The sequence below is a fragment of the Erpetoichthys calabaricus genome, chromosome 2 (assembly GCF_900747795.2).
Source record: "Erpetoichthys calabaricus chromosome 2, fErpCal1.3, whole genome shotgun sequence".
In the NCBI taxonomy this organism is placed as follows: Eukaryota; Metazoa; Chordata; class Cladistia; order Polypteriformes; family Polypteridae; genus Erpetoichthys; species Erpetoichthys calabaricus.
Window position 1 is genome coordinate 97,664,984 of NC_041395.2, and position 20,188 is coordinate 97,685,171.

The 20,188-nt window shown below is 35.5% G+C and overlaps 1 protein-coding gene across 1 annotated transcript in view; it reads left to right on the forward strand.

Moving 5' to 3' along the window:
• The window catches only part of gtf2h1 (general transcription factor IIH, polypeptide 1), an 81,118-nt gene that overhangs the window by 11,735 nt on the left and 49,195 nt on the right, over positions 1-20,188 (forward strand). The window contains exons 2-8 of the mRNA XM_028794181.2: positions 4,525-4,689; positions 7,672-7,864; positions 8,063-8,225; positions 11,727-11,820; positions 14,531-14,680; positions 18,737-18,816; positions 19,993-20,123. Of these exons, the coding sequence (XP_028650014.1) occupies positions 4,536-4,689; positions 7,672-7,864; positions 8,063-8,225; positions 11,727-11,820; positions 14,531-14,680; positions 18,737-18,816; positions 19,993-20,123 (965 nt within the window). The 5' untranslated portion in view covers positions 4,525-4,535. The remainder of the gene's footprint in view (positions 1-4,524; positions 4,690-7,671; positions 7,865-8,062; positions 8,226-11,726; positions 11,821-14,530; positions 14,681-18,736; positions 18,817-19,992; positions 20,124-20,188) is intronic.

Sequence of the window (20,188 nt, forward strand, 5' to 3'; positions counted from 1 at the left end):
GTGCCAATAATTTTGTCCAGCCCGGTTTTTTGAGTTTTGTGTGAAATTATGTCAGATTTGACTTTTTTTCTGTTTTTTTGTGTTGTTCCAATGCACATAAAGGAAATAAACATGTGTATACCAAAACATTTGTAATTGCAACAGTTTTCTGGGAGAAATGGTGCATTTTCAAGGAAAATTCCAGGGGTGCCGATAATTTCGGCCATGACTGTAAAATTAACACCTGCTGCATGGTGCCTGACCAATTTTACTTTGCAGTTGCTCCTGTCATGGTTTCTTCCCTATTTCTAAAGCCCTTACTGGGGAGGAGAAGGAGGTTGGGCACATGTGCTGATTTTACAGAGTGTTGCTACACCCACACTGGAGGAACAGACATTATATGTTAAAGAAAGCCTTACCATTAGGAGCACATGGAATTTAAATTAATATACACAGTATAGACTCATCACACTATTTTGTCGTGAGCTGTTGTGGTGTTCAGGGTGTAGTTTAAAAAATGGAAACTAGTTGGGGAGTGCATGTGTGTAACTAGGATTCTATTGCAGGGTGCTTTAAGTACTAAAGTTAATTTTGCAAAGCTCCACAAGTTTTGTGAAAAAAGTACATAAAATGTTAATGTTACCTGCAGCCAAAAATGCTTTGTTGGATATTTTTAACATTAATTTGGGTTAATTTTTTTAATTGTAAATCCTATTTGTCATTCATACTTACTGAAGTTTGGATGCATACCTTTATATATCAATTATAAAATATGTCAAGAATTATTTGATGTCAACTGTACATGTTTCCTTATTAAATACAATGTAAACGAAGTTTTTTTTTTTGTAAATGTATGAGTATTGTCTGTTTACATTTTAACTCTATAGTCTACAACAGGGGTTGTCAGAAAAATCTTTTCAGTGACTGCACAGATGCACAGATGACTTTATTTCCAATATTAAATTTTACCTAAATTTAAAAGTTTATAAAATATATCATAAAATCAGTAATGTACATACCTCTTGCTGTCAAAGAAGTTTGTTATACTGTATGGAAATTCTTCCACATGTCTCTCCTCTACTGCTAAGCGGAGAGCAGCTTCAAGATGCTCATCCATCAGTTTGTTACTGTATTTAGATTTTAAGAAATGAAGTGAGCTGAATCACACATCACTGTAATCAGAAAAACAGTTAAAATGAGCAAAGCTACACATGCAAGATCTTTACATATGACACAATTCTTGAAGATATCACACCAGAAATGTTCAGCTGTAACATCCTTTTCTGGAAATTTACGTTTCATATGATCATCTTGACGGGGATTCCATAAATGAGTATCTTATATTTGACCAGTCAAGGGAAGATAAAGAGGGAAAAGAGGATAAACAAACTTGATTGTACTTAACTTGTTCCAGATTAATGTTTGTAAAATGGGTTTAAGAGGAAAGTAAACTTCCTGAAAAATGTTGCTTCCTTAAATTTTAACCCAAGTTCATCATATACTGTTTCTAAATAGCTTATAATTCTTTTGCTAATTCTGCTTTTGATATCTTGCGAGTGCAAATCAAGGAAACTGGAAAGTGTTGGAAAAATTGTTAAATTCTTTTCTTCTTTCACGTGTAAACTGATGTCTGATATTGAATTATGGAATTTCTCAATTATATAAAAAGTATCGATGATTGTTAAAGCGGGTTGCTGAAGCTGGCGAATTATTGAACTGAATTTAGGCAAAAAGTCATTCAAAAATAAATACTTGAGCACACAACACTGTCCTAAAGTTGCTTAACCAGTTTCTTATTAAAAGTTTTTATTTAAGTCACTATGTTGTCATTAAGGTCGCAAAGATTATGGATGCTTGATTCAAAACTCATCCAAGAAATTGAATTATAGTTGAGGATGGATGTTCTATTTCTCAATTGTCATTTCAATAAAGTGACTGAAAGCTATTTTTAATGATACTGCATGCATTTATTGTGTTAATTGTTTTCTTTACAACAACCTCAACACCTTCCATTGTTTTACATACAGCTTTACAAATGAGAAGTTCCTGATGAGCAAAACAATGCAATCTGAAAACTTCACTGCTATAGTCATTCCTGAAAAGTCTTAAAACACTGCTCACATCGTTATGCATCATTTAGAATATCACATAAGACCAAAAAAATTTTTTTTTTAATTCAAAAATGTTGGTAAACTGAAAAGTATGTCCATGTATGCACTCAGTGCTTGGTCAGGGCTCCTTTTGCATGATTTACTGCATCAATGCAGTGTGGCATGGAGGTGATCAGCCTGTGGCACTGCTGAGGTGTTATGGAAGCCCAGGATGATTTGATAGCGGCCTTCAGCTCGTCTGCATTGTTGGGTCTGGTGTCTCTCATCTTGCTCTTGACAAAACATGGGGTTTAGGTCAGGCAAGTTTGCTGGCCAATCAAGCACAGTGATACCATGGTCATTCAACCAGGTATTGGTACTTTTGGCAGTGTGGGCAGGTGCCAAGTCCTGCTGGAAAAATGAAATCAGCATCTCCATAAAGCTTGTCAGCAGAGGGAAGCATGAAGTGCTCTAAAATTTCCTTGTAGAAGGCTGCACTGACTTTGGACTTGATAAAACGCATGGCTCCCCAAATCATCACTGACTGTGAAAACTTCACACTGGCCCTCAAGCATCTTGGATTCTGTGCCTCTCCACTCTTCCTCCGGACTCTGGGACATTGATTTCCAAATGAAACGCAAAATCTACTTTCATCTGAAAGTGAACATGACATGTCAGAGAATATCTTCTCGTGGATGCAAGTAATATCTAAAACGGAAGCCATTGACAGACCAAAATACTCTTTGGAGGGCAGTTTGAAGAATTGCAATCCAGGCTTTTAAGTGTGAAAGAAGAAATTGGTCTACCTTGAACTCACAGAATTACATGTAATATTTTACTTCTTCAGAATCTGGCTTAAAATTGTTTTTAACAAGTCTGATGTTTGAATCCATTTCTTTAAAATGAAACCTGGTCTCAATTTCTAATATGGATGTTTGTTCTGGAGGCAAAATTCAAAAGTAATCAAAGTTTTAAATTGATCTATTTTCTTTCATCTCCAGTGTTCAGCTGCTTGATTTTGTTCCTGAATGCTGAAACAGAGAGCTGACTCACATTTCATCTCTTCTTTGCAAGTTTTAACTCAGAGAATTTAACAGCTTACTGATGTCAGTCAAGAATGCAAGTGAAATCAGAAAGCTGGCATCAGTCAGACCTTCAGTTACTTTACATTTACATTTAATTTCTGTAAGTACAGATGGTTTTCGAAGGGTGTAAAATCTCTACAATTCCCTGCAGTCAACCAACCTGACATTTATACGTAGGGCACGGTTACCACATCTAATCCATCTGAGGACTGTACTTACTATGTCCATTATTCATCAATATGAAAATGGAAAATAACGCAAAGCCTGTTGATGCACAATGCAGTGGAACATTGAGAAGTAAATAACTCCATTACACCTACATTCCAGCAAGTTCTTGATTTTTTTTTTTTGGCTCTGTCCATGATAAAGGTTGTGCATTTATCAAATTCACCTTGTGGTGTAACTGTTGCTTTAACAGCATTAAATACATCTCCTTTTCTGGATTTGTGAAATTATAGTAATTCTTCTCTGTTTCACTAGTGCTCTTTTGTTGTCTCTGCAGTGTGTGAACATGCATTTAGAGTAGATGAACTGTGAATTGTCAGCTGTATCAAAATGTGTCCAGGGGAAATCTGATGTGTTTGGTATATATGGATTGGGTGTTTTTTAAACTGAAATTGTACTAGAGATGTAGTTTAGTCTGCTGTTTTATGTGCAGTGGATAATTTGATAGAAAATTCGTTGTAATAGCCAACTTTATCCACATTTAGACATTTTGCAAGGAATTGCAGATAATGTGACACTCTATTTCGTAAAGTATGTTCACTCTTATTTACATAGTTTTGTGTGTGGGGTTTCTGGTTGTTATGTGTATTTAATTTGTACTGCAATAAATTGCATTAAATAGTGGCCCTTTCTAACTGCACACATTTGTTATGCTCATTTTTCCTCCCCACATTTGTTATAGCTCTCCTTTGTTGGCACTTTTTTGTTCCAAATACTTTTGTCATGCAACCTGAAGAACATACTACATCAATGGCACACTCTTTATTGTGATGTGCAAAATTCCTCTAATTATTGGGTTGTTTTGTCAGTTTGCTCATATTTTTGATCAATAAAATTTCCTCAGCATATAAGAGAGAGGTTTTAAAGTGTAATATTTCTGTTATGACAGCATCTGGGATCTCCTAGCTTTTTCTGGATAAAATTCTTTTAAAATTAACTTTACCTGCACTACCTTTCTTTGCCCTTATAGGGTCAATGTATTAAGTATCCTTCTTCAACTTTTTTTTCTTTTTCAAAACAGATTTAGGCTACTATTTTAATATTTGCCTGGCACATATGTAATTATTTTACGATAGAGACCATTATCTCCAGATATTTTTGAAGAACCGCTTTTTATCTGCCAATTTCTCACCATTTTCTTACAGTGGGTGCTACAATGACCACCTCGTCTGAGGATGTCTTACTGGCTATAAAGAGAGTGCGTCAGAAGAAGCAGGATGGTATACTCTTTTTGATGGCAGAAAGAATAGCTTGGACTCCTGAAGGCAAAGATCGTTTCACTGTCAGCCACTTGTATGCAGATATCCGTTGTAAGTTACCATATTCACAGGAATAATTTATACCTAACTTCTGTTTCTGTTTACTTTCATTTTAAAGTGTTGGGTTATTTGAGACACTATTATACTGTATTTTTCTGGCTTTAATTTATGAATGAATAAATAAAATAGAAAGTGGGTGGCATCATTTTTATCTGTCATACATCTCATTGATTAAAAAACTTTAAAGAAGTACCTTTATTGATAAACATGGATGAGAAAAATGTGCAATAATATTGAAAGCAGCACTTACAAAGATCATGCTGCTTATACAGATATGAGTAAGGTATTATAATACAACAGCAGAATATTGAAAATGGTTTATCAGATGTACACACTATCAATATGTACTGTGTAGCAGTGTACTGTAATGACCCAAAGAGTCTGTCCAGGCCTTATAAATACCTCATCCTCTGAAGCACACTATTCACTGAATCATCAAATGCTACATGCTAGTAGAGATATACATATTGTTTAGGAGTTGGATAACAATGCTGCAATTCTTTAAAATGTTTTTAACTAACAAGAATTGTAATACTTTTCTGCACAATATATTGCAATTATTCCCATATTTTATTGCAGTCCTATATCTATAAGCAATAATGTGTCAATCTAACATAACAACATAATATTACTAAACCTGCTTATTCCAGTCTAGGGTTGTGAGGGTCCAGAGTCTATCTCAGCAGCATTGGGTGCAAGGCAGGAATCAGCCCAAGACAGGACATCAGTTTATCAAGGTTATCCCTTCCCTCCCCAGTCATACATCCTACCCATCCTCTTTTAATTCCACGTAAATCTTTTGTAATATGGAAATTGATTTTGATATTTTTGTAGTCGCTGCAGGAGTTCTTAGTTACGGTATGTTAACATGGTGTTCAGGTTTAGTCCTTCGGGTACAATGTTGCTACAGGTTTTTGTTCTACCTAGTGAGTCTTTTTGCCAGTTATTCATTTCACTGGTTGATTAGTTTTTTTCTCACTTTTTTTTTTTTTTTTTTTGTTCTTTGTTTCACCTTATACAATTTCTTGTATTAGGAATTTGGTAGTTTTCGCATACCCCTTGGGGTCAGAGCGCAGGGTCAGCCATTGTACAGCGCCCCTGGAGCAATTACAGGTTAAGGGCCTTGCTCAAGGGCCCACCAGAGCAGGATCTCTTTTGGCAGTGACGGGGATTTGAACCGGCAACCTTCGGGATACCAGCGCAGATCCTTAGCCTCAGAGCCACCACTCCGAAGAACACAATTGTTTGTGTGAGAGAGGTGTTTCTCCCCAATTATTTCCTAATGATAACAATAATGTGCAGAACAATGTTGGAAGGCTGAAGCTGCTACAGTTTCATACCCAATAACATTCTTTATAAATAAGTTAAATATCCTGAACAACTGGAAAAGTAGGATGAGGTTTTGGGGGTAGCTGAGTTATCCCTGTGTAACATTAATGTATATATATTTTTGCTACACTCCAGTAGAAGAAATTCGCAAAGTTTTTATTATTCCTGCACACACTTCAAAAATTCAAAAATGGGAAATAACTTATTTAATTAATGTAAAAGTTAAATAAAATTCAAGTGTTATTTGGGACAAAAACTTGTAACCACAGTGAGCCCCCAGGACTGAGCTTGAGATTCACTGTTATATTAAACACCCATCTGTACACTAGGTAAATTTAACTCTGGGAATAAACTTATCAGATAAGCCCTGGTTGTCAACTAGTACTTGAGATTACAATGTTTCATACTGAAAATATTGTTTTAATGTATACAAATCATCTGCTTTTAAAATTTTTGGGGCTACATTAATGTCTGTTAACTTGTTACGTGTTGTATTTCACAAGCTAAGCATGTTAAATGCACTTTATTCCTCAAATCCTAATAAGAGGTCCATGGTAGAGATGTAGATAGAAAGGCAGGGTCTAGCATTGAACCAGATGTGAAAAATGTGAGTACTTCCAAAGATCTCTGATACAAACCTGTTGCAGTTAGCTTTTAAAGAGTACAGAAAATGTTTCTTCCTTGCATAAAGCAATAGCAGAAGTTAAGCTGATATACTATGACGAAGGTCATAGTAAACCAGGAACAGTAACAGAGTACAGTTATCTCATAGCTTTAAATAATTATAGCCAACAAGTTCAGGTTAAGTTTATAGCACAGTTAGGTTTTTAAATAATCACATCGTTCAGTGCACCTTAATACTGGGTGGAAGAAAAATAGCAGACAAATATAATGTCTGGCTACATAAAAAATATTCATAATGAGATTCCACTATTGCCACTACTGTAGATTCCTAGTCCTACAATTGGGTCTAAATTAAAAAATAAACCAATAAATTTGTCCTCGATGTATTGATAGTACATTACAATCAAAAATATTGCAGTATTGTATTATTATGTTAAGGCTTATGTTAAGCTCATAAAATCTGGCCTACTGACAGTCATACTTCGCTTCCCGGTTCCTCCCTGTGTGGATAGCGCTTTGAGTACTGAGAAAAGCGCTATATAAATGTAATGAATTATTATTATTATTATTACTTATTGATTAGATTAAATTGCCATAAAAAGTCCATAGTGAACAAATAGCATCGCTAACCTATATGCTTTCTTCAGTTTTAATAGACTGTCTATAATTCTACTTACTGTCAAACCTAAAAAGCATTAACACATTTAAAGAGGTGGAAGGAGGGAAAAATAAGCATTTAATTGGCCCATATCTAAGAATTGTGAAAAAAGCAATCTGGAATGTGACCAAAATTTTACTTGCTTCTGTCTATGAAAATTAGGGGGACCTTTGCTGTGATTAAGCTTTTGTTCATTTTACATAAACCCACTTGTTAACCTGTTAAATTTTATTACTAGATCACTGACTGTCTGAGTAAATCGAGAGTACTCTAAAACATAAAATACTATATTGGTGTTACATATTCAATTAATTCTGTTGCTATTTTCAGATAATTTTCATATATGCTTTGTCTGTTTTCAGGTCAGAAAATAAGTCCTGATGGTAAAGCTAAGATTCAGCTGCAATTAGTTCTGCATACAGGGGAAACAACAAACTTCCATTTCACGAATGAGAGTAGCGCTTTGAAGGACCGTGATGCTGTCAAAGATCTCCTCCAGCAGCTATTACCCAAATTTAAAAGAAAAACTAACAAGGAGCTGGAGGAAAAAAATAGGTAAGTATTGGTTATTTATTGCTAGCTGTATTCTTGGAAAGTGAATCTGAAATTTGAATGTTGTTTTTAGGTACTCAACTCAATGCTGAGGAATTTACTTTTCTGTTAAAAAAAGTTGTCAAGTCTCTCTTGTTTACAGTATTAATGATTTCTGACTGTTTTCGTTACAAAAAATTAGTTGTTTCTTCCTATTGGCAGAATGCTCCAAGAAGACCCCTTGTTATTCCAGTTATATAAAGACCTGGTAGTTAGTCAAGTGATCAGTGCTGAGGAGTTCTGGGCCAACCGCCTTAGTTTAAATTCAGTGGATTCTTCTCTGCCCAATCACAAGCAGGAAGTTGGAATTTCTGCAGCTTTTCTGGTATGTTCATTCTAATGTATTTGAAAGAAAAAAAGTACTCTTTAAATAAGTGCATTACACTTAAGTTAGACATTTGCTAGAGCCATTGTCTGAACTTTTAAATAAAAGAGTGAAATTTGTAGATGGTGATACAACTTTGTAGCATAGACAATCTGAAACACAACAGGGAGCAAGAGATAGGGAAATAGCACACTCCGACAGTATACTGTTAAACATGCCTAAATTACAAGCTGATTTTCATTGTTTTATGTTTTGCTGTGTTGCAGTAATTGCCTTAGCAACTGGTTTGCAATATTTCCAGTACACTGGAGGAAGAACAGAACGTATTAGTGAATATTAAGTGTGCTAAACATAGGTTATATCAGAGTATTTTGTGTGAAAGGATAACAGAGTTCACTATAAACTTTGTAATACTGTGCCCAAATACAAAAGTAGCACATCTATCATGAACTACCGGGTCCACAGCAACCTACACATTTTCAGCATTAGCAAAGTTAAGATAGTGATCAGTGGCCGAAGGAAAACAAAGACGGAACAAGTTAGTTTACCTATCATTCTGCCCCAAAGAAAAGACTGTTGTCGAACTAGTCAATCATATTTAGCCTAGGTATTACCTTCTGTCTAGAGGCACTGTCACCAAACACACAGAAAACATTTTGCTGAGAAAACCCAACAGCTGGAACCTCAGCTAGCCATAAGCAATAAGCTGAGACTCATAATCAACTTTTGGTGTTTGCTATTGGCTGAAAAGTATATATTATAATAACATGCCACAGCATTGAAATAAGTGTAATTACAAAAACAAAATGTTCCAGTGAAACATAGTTTGTTAGTCTTTTTCACAGAAGAAGACAGCTGTTGCAGTATAGATGTAAGAACTTGGAGGCTTAGTGGTTGCATGTATTTATAATAATGAACAAACCTTATGTCTGCTATGAATCAGCCTCATTAGCGTTTTTTGCTTATACCTTTGAAGTCAAGGATTCGGCCACAGATTGAAATCGGCTGATATTAACTAAAAAAAAAGACTTGATTGGTAAAAAGGCCAATCACAAAAAATATTTTCAGCCCCTGCTTTCCTAACTTCTACAGTAATTTAGTTGTAGTGCTCCTTTACCAACTGGTAGATTAGCCTTTACGTTAAAAAAAGTGGAGTGATAAACTGAAAACACAAAATATTGGGAGAAATCGTCCTGTGCAACTAGACAAACGGCAAGAAAAGCTGCTTTAATGATTTCAGGTCTTTGTTGTCCTTTAAATTAAAATGGACACCGCTTAAGTTTGTATAGCCTGCTTGTTTAAAATGCACTTTTAATTGGAAAATAAAATATAAATATAATTTGGTAAGATACATCCATCCATTATCCAACCCTCTATATCCTAACAACAGGGTCACGGGTATCTGCTGGAGGCAATGGTAAGATACATGTACTACATAATTAAAATAGTAATCCATATTTTATAGTTACAGCTCAAAAATTACGAATGTCTAGTTGATACACAGAATAAAAAAAACACACCTGTATAAATATAATGTACATTTTAACAGCAAAAAGCTGTCTGTAGATTAATTATAAAAATACACTTTAGGGCATAAAACTTCTATGTGTCTGGTTATGCAGGAGATCATTGTAAAATGTTTTTAAAGAGATAAAGGGAAAAAAAATCAAGTCGGTATTGGAATCGGCTGATCAAGTAATGTGAAATTGGTATTGGCCTTAAAAAACCTGATTGGAGCATCCCTTTAACACATCTTAACCATTGTAAGAGGCTACCTTACATACCCAGAACGTTGGTGCTATTGGTTTTGGATGTTTTGAGTTATCAGCCTGACAGTTAACAGGCCCCACATGTAGTTTCCTCCTGCACACATCGATAAGCTTCTGTTTCTAAATAGAAATAAAATTATCTTCGGAAGTCAATTAAAACAAATTCTTTTGGAAAATATATTGTATACTTATAATGTAAATGTAACAAAAAATCTTTTTTAATCTACTTACCCAGATTAAATTTGTTGTTTGCAGTGATGTGCAAGAAAATTTTTTTAATTTTGTGTTTTCTTTCAGAACAGAGATTTTTATGATACGCTAGTCTTCATTGGGCCCACTGGGGGCCAGTACTGAAAAATAGCAGATAATATTAAAATGTTAAAATAAATAATTAAAATGTCAATGAAAAAAATTCAAGTTACTGTGTCATTTAATCCATGTGTTGATTATGCACTTGTATTCTCACAATATCCAAAACGCTTGTATGTTTTGATAAAATATTGTTAAATAAACACTTCTAGAAAATTAGTGCAGTATGTGAATAGGGGGTGCTTTCAAACAAGGTTGAGCTTTTGAATTGAAGACCTACCTCTTTCCTGTCTTCAATTAAAAATTTTGTGTGTGGAGAATGCATCCTCTGGACTAGGGTGAGAAGGACACCAGGTTACCTTCAATATGCAGAGATGGATTATAAAAAAAGGGAGTTTAAAAATGCCAGAATGGGCAGTCCCTTTTTGAGAATTAATACATATTACAGATTTTCAAGTGAAAGGTTCAGTCTCCATAAATATTTTATCTCCTCAGTCATGCCTACAAGTACGATGTTTCACAAACTCTGAGGGTAGATCTCCCTTTACTTTTTTCTTCCCCCAAAAAAGAACCTAACTCTTTAAATTTGTCTTGCAGATCTTGCAGGCTAACCTGACATTTGTTGTTTTATCTGACATTTATAGTGAAGTCGGGATCCATTTATCCCTGACCGAGAGCTTATCTGTATGCCCTGTAATCTCCCACCTGTGAATTAGGAAAGAAACACGTTGTTTGTGACGTCTTGTTGTTAGTGTAAACCTTTGCAAGTGTCTCTCTGGTAACATTCCACCTACTGTAATAACTGCTGTTTCTGGCGTTGTGTGTAGAGGATTAAGATTCCCCCAGTCCCTGCATTGTCCCTAAAATGCATGGATACCTCTTGATTCTAGGCACAAGGCCCTAGATGCAATATAGCTTTCCTTGCTGTCTATAAATCAAAATTGTAATAAATTTATTAGAGGGAAAAAAATAATCTGAACAGTTTTTTTCCCTCATTATTTTATTTATGTTCTAATCAGTATTACAGTACCAGACCTAAATCAGCAACACAGGGTACAAAGTAAAAGAAAGTCCTTGAAAGGATGTAAAACTGTTTTACATTACACAACAGATGTAATGGAAGCATTTTAAAATTAGTAGTTTGAAATACACATGCTGTTTTAACTTTCACTTTCAGTAAGCTGCTATATATATATATATATATATATATATATATATATTAAAGCCAACTATTTTGATCCCTAACTTGTTCATATTGAGACTGTTCTGACTGGCATGTGTGAACTGGTAATTAAAACTGCCAGAAACCCGTATTTGTTTTAAAAAGTATGTTTTTGTCAAATTTGACATGTAATGATCCTATTTAGGTCTATTTATGAATGAAAAAAATTACAACATTCCTCACCATATTCCTTCATTACAGGCTGATGTTCGGCCACAGACAGATGGTTGCAATGGCCTAAGATACAATCTGACCTCTGACATAATAGAGTCTATATTTAGGACCTACCCAGCAGGTAAGTGACTTCTGTTTATTACAGTGAAACAGCAGTGACAGAAATAAAAGTGACCTGTTTGTCACTTTGATACAGTATTTTTCTTAAGTACAGTTTAAGATTTGGGAATGTTAAATTAACTTCAAATTGTTTATTTTTACTTGCCTTCATGGCTGAATGCATATATTTCCAGTTAAGCCCATTTGAATATATTAGACATTCACATCATACAAACTCTGTAACTGGCATTTTTAAGAAATTCTTTATTGAAGTTTGTTGTTCCTGCCTTGTGCCTTGTCCTTACAACGATAGGTTTAGAAGATGAATTAATGTATTTTATCTGTTTTTTTGCCAGCAGAGGGCATTCAGGTGTTTAAATGACATCATTGAAACTGACCAAAAAAGGCTGTAACATGTGCAAGTTTGCATTAATAGACAGCATTCCAATGTGTATAACAGTATTTTTGTTTCAGTATTCCAGAATGTTAGGATTGCTTTAAAAGCAATGGCTTTTTAAAATGGAAACGGAGTCACTCAATAGCAAGCATGTTTTATGTATTTATTTTGAATCGGGTTAAAGTATATGATGTAAACTTTTAATAAACCGTATTTTGGGGCAGACATTAACCATAAATACAGCCCACAGTGACATAAATTTGATTATAAGAGCATCTGCACTGTTTGTCATTCAGTTTGTTTGGTATCACTAGGGATTTAATTCATTGGAAGGGTTGCAGGAACTGGATTCCACAAGATTTAAATGCTGCTCTTTCAAGATCAAATAAATAACTTTCTGTATTGCTCATTTTATCTTATTATGGATAGAGTTCATAAATAAAAGCATGCATTTGTGCATGTTTAAAAAGTGCAATGATGTGACCATTGAGTGATGAGTTGCAATCATTTTTAGTTTCTCACAGATTAATGCAGGAATCAAAAATCATAGTGAGATGGACTGTTGGATAATAAAAAATATATATAGCTCTAAAAAGTAAAGAGTTTTCCTTTCAATATAATGGATATGGCTACAGATCTCTATCCCATAAATTGAGCCATTTTTCCGACCTCTTAATCCAGTTCAGGGTAACTGAGCCATAAGCCTTTCAATGCAGCACCAAGTGCAAGGGCACACATACACATGCTTTCATGCTTCCTTATATGGAGTCAGTTGTTGCCAAAAATAAAAACTCTCAGGCAATTCCACCATGTACAAGTCAAGATCAATTTTAAACTAAGTGGTGAACTGTGTTTCTTTGACTAGTCTACAGAGGAGATGAAATTAGCACCTCTCTGTGTCAAATGAGTTTTAGTGTCTCAAAATGTACACATTTGCCAGATATTTACAGTATGTTACCCAGTTAGAATTAGACTGCTGTAATGATATGTAATTCACCAATGGCGGAACAGTTGGCTGCTAAAGCAGCTTACCTTAGTGGTAAAAAATAATTAACGTTATGCGTGTGTGGCATGAATTGAATTTGGGAGGCCAGTGGAGAATCCATTAACACAACTACTAAAATGTTATAAAAACAAATCAAAGAACGTACATCATATTTGAGTATTATGGCAGCAAACTGTGGTGAAGTCTCATAGATGGATGACATATCTGCAATTAATGCTGACAGGCATTTTTTAGGTATAATTCTGGATAGTTCCAGACATAAGCAGTAGCAAACATCTAATCACAAAATACGTGAGACTTTGAAAACATTACAATATAAACTGTATATACAAATGTAAAAAGGAAGGAAAAATTTAGTAAATGCAGGCTTAATCATTTTGTGACTTTAAAAATTGTTAGTAATTCTACTCTTGTGGTAAATGTTATTTTTCAGTGTGTGCTATTAACCAGCTACTCCTGCATGGACAGATACAAATCTAAACCCTGCAACAGCAGATTACAAATCTGATTTAAAAAAACTGATTTAAAAAATTGTTTTTGTAACCACTTTAAACATTTTTTATTAACATGTTATAAATGACCAATTTGTGTAGTATTTATGTAGTCATTTTTAGATTTTTGTCTTTGTCAGTATTGTTTTTAATTATTTTCCATAAACCAAAGAGAAAATATCGGTGAATAAATTTGATATGTGCAGAGTTAAGTGGTTCATGATAATCATATCATTCTTTTTAAAACCAATACTGAAATCTCCCTACACTTGTAACATCTAGAATCGCAATTTAAATTTAGACCTTGATTACACATCTGTGGGAAAGAGAACTGTATAGGAAAATGGCAGTACAGCTGATAAGCATTTAGTCACTTTGTGCTATGATCCGAGCAGTGTGATGCACACCTCTGCACTACTGCTTTCTCTATATCATCTGAGTAAGTTTTTGATTGATGATATAACTTGCCGTATTTGAATTCAACATATCCCTTGCTTAATGCAATTTTATCTTTAGTGTTTTTCAAGACTTTAGAAATATTTATGTGAAGTGAAGGTGATGGTGTCAAGTAATATTATGCATGTAGAAGTGAAATAAAATTGATGTCCTGTTTTTTCTGTGTAACATACTGAAAATAGCGTGTTGTTTTTCCATCACCTCCAGATGTTTAAAGAAAATATTTTTAAATTGGGGCATGTAGTCTGTAAAATACAGTTTTTCATTTATGTTTTAGTGTATTTTGTAAAGAAGCTCTGCATTCTTTTTTTTTGTTTATTTGATTTTGCGCATTAAATGTTTGAATTATTTTTGCATTTTCCTGCTTTTGATTCTCTCGTAGTTAAACAGAAATATGCAGAGAATGTTCCTCACAACATGACAGAAAAAGAGTTCTGGACCAGGTTCTTTCAGTCCCATTATTTTCACAGAGACCGAATCAGCATGGGTGCTCAGGATCTGTTTTCAGAGTGTGCCAAGTTGGATGATAAAGGTAAAATTATTTTCTACAACGTATTAGAAACTGTTGACCTTTTTATTTTGTAGATGAAGTATAAGTTTTCTCCAGCATGTTTTATGTTTGTTTTACTGTCCACTGATCAAGCATCAGAACTTTATTGCAAAAAGTTTTTGAGATTTTGTATTGGAGGAATTAAACTAGAATATCACCTTACTTGTCAAGGTGTTTGTATTGTCAAAGTCAAAGTGATTGATTAGAAATGGGCAATGAATAAAACATTTTCAAACACATAGATGCTCATAAGTGTCCCTTGGGACAGCAGTCAACGATCAATCTGTCCTTTTATCTGGTCTGAGGAAGTATGTTCGGGACCACTTGGGAGGTGCTGAGGGTGTCAGCTGATCACTCTTGATGAGCTCACAAAGATGCATGGATGGAGCACCCACTAGACCAGTGGTGGCGAACCAGGGTAAATTACCCCAAATGGGGTAAAAACAAAATATCGGGGGTAACCGAGATTAATTTAACCTAAATAAAAATTATAAAAATAAAATTAAATGAAACATGAAAACATTATTTTAATAATTTAAACTTCTACACGACCGCTGAAACTAGCTTAGTACAGTCATCCCTCACAGCGTGGCGCCTGTGTACACGTATGCTACATTTGCGTATTCTGGCATCCGATTTTGTAACCGCATGAACAGCGTACGGGAGCGTAGCGAGGTGTTTCGAGTACTGATTTGATACATGTGTTGCTGATATATGTACAGCCATTCTCACCCTAGTCGTTTTGCACACCTATGTAATATTTGTGGTTAAAATTTTGACGAGCAAGGTAACATAATGTTTTATTAACAAAAGTTAAACTATTAATAAATGAAAAGGCCTTCATTTAACCGACGTATGCTCAACAAATAACTACGGATGATTTTTACCTTTCAAATGGCTTCAAATAGGAAGAGAGTATCCCATGAAGAGTTCCTCAATTATGGGTTCACAGAAATAGAAGACAAGGGAATAATGAAACCACAGTGTGTTGTATGTTTGAAAAGTACTCATTGCGGAATTTTTCAAAAAGAGTCAGTTAAAGAAGCACTTGGATAATTTACATTCACATCAATCTTCCAAGCTGTGGGAATATTTTGTAAATTTAGAAAAGTCTGCCAAAAGACAAAGACTGGACAGCAACTTGAGAGGCACATTCGATCAACGTTCAGCAGCAAAGGCTAGCTTTGAAGTAGCCTGGTTGATTGCTCGAAACAAGAAACCACATACAATTGGTCAGGAATTAATTAAACCAGCAGCTTTGAGAATGGCAGAGATCATGTGTGGTCAGAAAGAGGCCGTGAAACTGAATTCAGTGCCCCCTGACCTGCGAAAGTAGTAAAAGAGCGGTCAAAAGGTTGTTGCTTTCGCAACAACTTATCTTTGTGAACAAGGGTTTTCCACATTAATGAATATTAAAACAAAGCAAAGAAATCCTCTGAATTGCGGAAAATGATATTCAAATCACACTTACCTCCAAAAACTCCCAATTTTGATCTCATTGTTTCAGAAATGAAAACAATATCATTTCTCAAAATGTGTATGAATTGCATTTTTTTTGTTCACTACCCTTGTTTCTTTTGTTACTTATTAATTTTTTTTTTTCACTTTAGCACAGAGTTCTTTTTATTTATTCTTTAATATTTATATTGGTGCAATAAAATATTTTAATTTTGAACAGATTTTGATTTTTTCCCTTTCAAATCCCAGGGGTAATGTTCGAAAAAACCAAATACATTTTTGGGGGTGTAACGGCTAAAAAAGTTCGCCGATCCCTGCACTAGGACAGACCCGAGAGACCTAAACAACTAGTGATTGTGTGGTGGGAACAAACGGCTAATGTGTCATTTCAGGTTGAGTTCAACTCCCACCTCCAGGAACAGTTTCTTCTTCAAGTCCGGAGAGGTCAAAGATATTTTGTTAATATTAATCAACAAGATGCCCATCTAGGAGGTCTCCATAATAATGTGGGTGATTTGAAAAATAAATTTTAATTGGGTTAATTATTAGTTTTACTTTCGGCAATACTGGTAATTAATCAAATAATTCAGCAAGACTCCTACTTTCTTTACCTTACTTTTCCCTGTTGTAGTAGCAGCTTTTAGAACTTATATCAAGGTTAATGAAGCACACTTATTTTTAAGGAACAGAATAATACAATTTATTGATAAACACATGGATTATGGAAGTATGATAAAAGTGTATATTTTGACATATACAGTGAAGACTAGAGACATACAAACATATAATATATAGGCTGGTTGTTTACTGGTATTTATAGTTCTTCTTTATCTTGGCACATATAGTTTATGGTACCAAGGCTTTATGGATGATGCCCGATGTTGTTTGTAGTTGTTGCTTTGTTGTTGGTGTGAGTTCAAGTGGAAGATTCTTCACGCTTTCTCTTTGCTTGCATGATCCTTGTCAGTGCTGTGCTGCTGTTTTTTGCCTTCTGGCTGTCTTGCCACTTCATCTCAGCATTCAGGCTCTAAAGAGAATAGTTTGTCAGCTTCAGCACTGCAAGCAAGAGTGGTTTATAGCTTTTAGGTTCAGAGATCAGGATTCAAATGTTTTCAGTCATTTTGGGGAGTTCCTCCTCCCTAAGAGAATCCCCAAGGAGTTCAGTAATTGTCCAGTGAAAATTCCAGAGAGATTCTTCTCACTCTGTATGAGAGATGGGGTAAAAGTTATCATGAGAAGATGGTTGGTGCAGTCATGACTTGCTGGTGGAAATAGCTTTTCCTGGGACATTCCAGCATAATAAAATGTTGGCATCTGCTGCAGTAGCCCATGTGTAGGTAGAGTTTGTTGAGGATATAGAGAGTTATTTTTGGACAGCTTTAAAAGTGGTTCTGACAAACCATTTGGCTTAGAAAGAATAGCCCAGGATGTCATTTAGGATGTGCTCAACAAAATTGTGGTAAGCTCATCTGGGTATATCATTGAGAAATAGAGTGAACTATTTGAGCAATTCCTAAAACTGTTGGATATACCCTCCTCAAAGAAGGCTGCATCTTTGTTGCTTGCAGATGATGTTGCCCTCTTGGCCACTTGCATCATTGTGTGATGTAGCTGGAATAAGAATTAGCACTTCTAAATAATGAGGTCATGGTCCACTTCTAGGGGAAAAAAATTCATGTTCCTTGCAGGTAAAAGGTGAATTTTTACCTTAAGTTGAAGCAATCAGAGTCTTTGGAGTTTTATTCACAAATAAGAGTAGAGATGATTATTGTTTGGTTGACTAATGAATCAGTGTAGTAGCAGAAGTTTTTCAAATTTCCTACCAGTATGTGATGGTGAGGAACCATCTACATCTGCTGACAAAGCTCTACATCCCTGTCCTCACCTCTGGTCTTGAGCCCTGAATGAGACTGTGATCACAAGTGGCCAAAAATTAGGTTGTTGTGCTGTGCTGTGTGTCTGGGCTCACTGCACATGACAGGGTGAAGGGATAAGCAATGCAAAGGACCTTAGAGAAGAAATTCTGCTTCTCCAGAAAGAGAGGAGCTGATCAAGATGCTTTGAACTTGCAGTTAGACTGCCCACTTGGGTGTTCAAGGTAAGGCATACTGGGGAGATGGCTTAGGGGCATCCATGAGACATCTTGGAGGGATATTGGGAGGGTCTGAGTTTTTCCCAGAAGAAATTATGTTTAGGGAGACCGATTCTAAATTGGCCCTAGTGTGTGCTTGGTGTGTGGGTGTGTTTGTGTGTGTCCTGTGGTGGGTTGGCACCCTGCCCAGGATTGGTTCCCTGCCTTGTGCCCTGTGTTGGCTGGGATTGGCTCCAGCAGACCCCCGTGACCCTGTGTTCGGATTCAGCAGGTTGGAAAATGGATGGATGGTTAGACCAGATCTGCTTGCTGCTGTTATAACTTGTTACCAGGAAAAGCAGAGCAAAATAATGATGATTTGTACGTCAATAATTGTAATAATTGCTAAAATTCATTTAAAAAAATATGTCGATACTGAAAGGGATGCAGGGGTGAATTACTAAGGTAAAATTACAGCCTAAATATAAAATTTGATGTCTGTTTCACAGGACTGAAGACTATGGTTGGACAGGGAGTTAAAAATCCATTAATTGACCTAACTTCTCTGGATGACCAAACACTGGATGAGGTAAACTGAATTTTAATGTTTGATTCTCCTTTAAAAAGAGACTGCGTGTTCTGCAACATTGATATCCTCTTTAATAAAACCCCTGTGTGCATCCAGTGTCTGTGTTTGTGTGTCTTCTGGTGAAGTGTGCATGCGTGGGGCACGGTGCAATGCTTCAAAGGCCGCCTGACACATCACACAAGATAGAGAGTGCGGGACCTATAAAATATTGCGCGGCCAATCCAGTCGGATTTCTGTAAATGAGGTAAGACTTAAAACAAAAGGCACAAAAAATCCAAATGGGTACTGAGACGCGGAGACCAGATTCCCCATGGGGTGGGATTAGTGTTTGTTGTTGTGCAAGTGTTCACTCTGAGGATGTCAGATTTGCGATTAAGAAGCCTGGCCCGGTAAAGTGTACAGTGTCAGTCGTAGAAGGGGTTTTCCTAAATATACGAATTTTCATGATATTACAATACGATGACTTTTAAAAGTAGATTTATTTTCGCGCACATAAAATCCATTGCTGGGGAGACGCCACACATACATACAATAATCAGCTGCAAATCAGCACGGATTAAAATACTTGGCTGGCGAACTGCACAGTACTTGCTGGAGAGACGCCACAAGCATGATTATCAACTGCACACCACACATCACATCAGTTGCTGGGGAGAATCTGCTGATTGCCCACTGTTGTGACAGAAAATTAAACGCATATTACGATATCAAAGCCAGTATTACTGTCAGAGAAAATTACACACATTTTACGGAAATACAAACCAGTATTACTGCGAGAGAAAATTAAAGGCACACAATACAGTGACGCATATTATAGCCACATACAAGCCAGTATTATTGTAACAGAAAATATTATGGACGTACAAGCCTATATTACTGTGACTACAAACAACATGCCACCTAAAAAAGAAGAAAAAGAAAATGAGAGTCAGAAAAACGCTAAAAGAGAAAGACTCAGAAGAGCAAATAGATCAATAGAAGAAAAGGAAAATGAGCATAAAAAAAATATCAAAGGGAATACACTACTGTTCTAGTGCCCGTTATTGTAATGGGCTTAATGTCTACTTTCTTAATATATACCTTTACTGGTACTTTAAATTTACACACTTAATTTTTGCTGAAACTAACTGATACTAATATTACATTTTTTCCAACCCCATCTCTTTCTGTTCCTAGGGTTATGGTGTTTCTTCTGCGCCATCATCATCAGGTTGTACTAAGTCAGTTAAGGAGACAAGCAACACAGCTATTATTAAAAGATTCAACCTGCACAGTGCCATGGTGTTGGCAGCAGGCCTGCGCAAACAGTAAGCATCTCCATTTTGGATCTTCATGCATCATTTTCTAATTGATTAATGGGTAAAAAATTTTG